General features: G+C 37.2%; 1 protein-coding gene across 1 annotated transcript in view; it reads right to left on the bottom strand.

Moving 5' to 3' along the window:
- The window catches only part of LIX1 (limb and CNS expressed 1), a 48,572-nt gene that overhangs the window by 1,674 nt on the left and 44,331 nt on the right, over positions 1-2,567 (bottom strand). The window contains exon 5 of the mRNA XM_032798692.2: positions 1,927-2,004. Coding sequence (XP_032654583.1) covers positions 1,927-2,004 — 78 coding nt within the window. The remainder of the gene's footprint in view (positions 1-1,926; positions 2,005-2,567) is intronic.

Here is a 2,567-nt window from a genome sequence, read left to right on the forward strand (position 1 = left end):
CTATTACCCAAGAAATTCACAACAGAAATAAGTTATTAACAAAGAGATTCTCCTTTTAGTCAAACAGGCTCTAGCAGAACTTTTTAGCTAATGATATTCCAGAGTATATTAGCAAATTTGTATCTGTCAAACAACTAGCTAAGAGAAGCTAATGTGATCATAAATCTAATGATGAAAAATTTAACATCCTACTCTTAATTATAAATGTAGGGCATTTAATATAATAGGTAATTTGAAAAAAAAATCCTTATTTTTAAAAAATGAGATAATTTATAATCATATCATTTACAAATAATAAAACATGCCATTTAGATTTTTGAATGAATTCTAGTGCAAGCAATATAGCATTTTACATTATATTGCATCATTCACTATGAAGAATCTCAAAGCTCTTTACAAATATAGGTCTCAATCCTGCAAAGATTTATGTATATGCTCAACTTTATGGGCTCTTACTACTTAACCTGAGTGGGGAGGGCAAGGCGGGGGAGAGAGAGTGTGTGTGTGTATGTATATGAAAAGCTAAACACAAATAAATATTGGTAGAATTGGTGCCTATGTGTGTAATGACTTACTTACAAACAGATAAGGCTCTGTACTTGTGAATGCTCTTTTCAGATCAAGGTCTGAAACAGATATACAGACTCTGCACCGAGATCGCATCAACGACCACTGAAATCCAGCTCCATGTGGGATGACACAGAGCAACTGTTTAACAGTGCATAACATTGAGTAAGCACTGTATTTTTAGAAGAGGACATCAGAACACCTTGGGGCTTGTCTCCCCCAGGAGACACTTACTGGGAGATCAACGTACAGCAATTGATCGACTGGGGGCCGATTTAGCGGGTCTAGTGAAGACTGGCTAAATTGACCGCCGATTGCTCCCCTGTCGACTCCAATGGAATGAGAAGCATAAGGTAACTCAACAGGAGAACTCTCCCGTTGACCCAGTGCTGTGCAGACACTGGAATAAGTTGACCTAAAAGTGAATAATGTGAATAATATAGCTGGAGTTGGGTCACTTAGGTCGACTTAGCCCCGTAGTGTAGATCTGCCCTCAGTCACCTGTGATTCCAGAAGGAATGTTGTAAGTAGAAAATATATTTGTGTACTAGCCCTTTTAAGGTTCTTCATAGCACAGTTAATATTTGCAAGTACACTTTGAAAATTAATTTTTTTAACAGATGTCCAAAGGGAAAAAAAACTCGCTTTCAGGCAACATACTCTATAGGGTTCATGAATTAGCTTTAAGATATAAGCATTCAACCTGATACACTTCCAAGTATTTTCACAAAAACAGAAGATGAGAATAAGAAGTTTAGACTATATAGTTTATTTCAGTAAATTTTCTGCTTATTTATTTTCCATCTTTGTCAATTGGTAACTAGACAACAAATGGCAACAGATGAATGCGAGGGACATAAATCTGTTCAAGAACTTTACTTTTCAAGGGTCAGTTTTGTTTAGAGTCAGTCTCACTTTCTTGATGCTGCAGGGTTTGGATTTCAGGCACTGCAGGAGAAAGTGTTTTGTTGAAAAAGAACACTTAATTTTTTTTATTAAGAGCCATGAAAGTATTTTTATTTATAGATGTTACAGTATGTACTTGAGGACCAAATGTGAATGGAGCATCCATATAAATTATACTTTTAGACTTAAAATGGGAAGGGTAAGCACAAATCTTAAATAATTGAAGAAGAAGAATTAAAACAAAGGAGGCTAATAGTTATGCCTAGGTTTGATTTCTTTTACCTTAGTTATATCAAAATAGACTGTTTGGTCATCACAAGAGATGATTTAGAAAAGCAATTTCTTCCAACTGTCACCTCTGTACAAATTTGTTTTTGCTTCTCTGAATCCCTCAGTCTCAGTTCCTGGTTATATAAACCAGTCACAAAGTGGGAGCTTATTGTGATATCTTACCTGACGGGAGCACTTTGTTTCACGTAGGGCTTTAAGGCTTCCATTCCAATGCAGCAGCTGAAAGACTATCATCAGCTCCTGCGGAATGAAAGCACATTGATTACTGATGGAAATCTTCAAAAGCAGCACCTTTGCTCTTTTAAGACGAGTAAAAGAGTATAGATTTGGTGTCATAAAGAAACAAAATTGACCCTAATCACATTAAAGGGTCTAATACATTAATGAAAGGCATATGGACATGCAGCTGGAAGCTAGGCATTCCATGGCCCTTTTCAAAGAGAATAGGTGATAACTCCTGTATGCTGGACAATATTCTCACTCTCAATAGTATAGGTTTTAGGCTTGATCCTGTAACGTGTTGAGCATCTCTTGTTAGGTGTTGTGGCCTCAGCAACCCTTGTGTTTAGTCACAGGTTTGAGGGCACTCAGTGCCCCACAAGAAGCACTCAGTATCTTGAAGGATCAGCCCCTTAAAATTGACTGCATGTGTGAACTATTGCTAAAAGCAGAGTAGAATATCTTTAAAAGCAGCAGAGAATCCTGTAGCACCTTATAGACTAACAGACGTTTTGGAGCGTGAGCTTTCGTGGGTGAATACTCACTTCGTCAGACGCAGGTAGTGGAAATTTCCAGGGGCAGGT

Source organism: Chelonoidis abingdonii, chromosome 6, assembly GCF_003597395.2.
Source record: "Chelonoidis abingdonii isolate Lonesome George chromosome 6, CheloAbing_2.0, whole genome shotgun sequence".
NCBI classification, from domain to species: domain Eukaryota; kingdom Metazoa; phylum Chordata; order Testudines; family Testudinidae; genus Chelonoidis; species Chelonoidis abingdonii.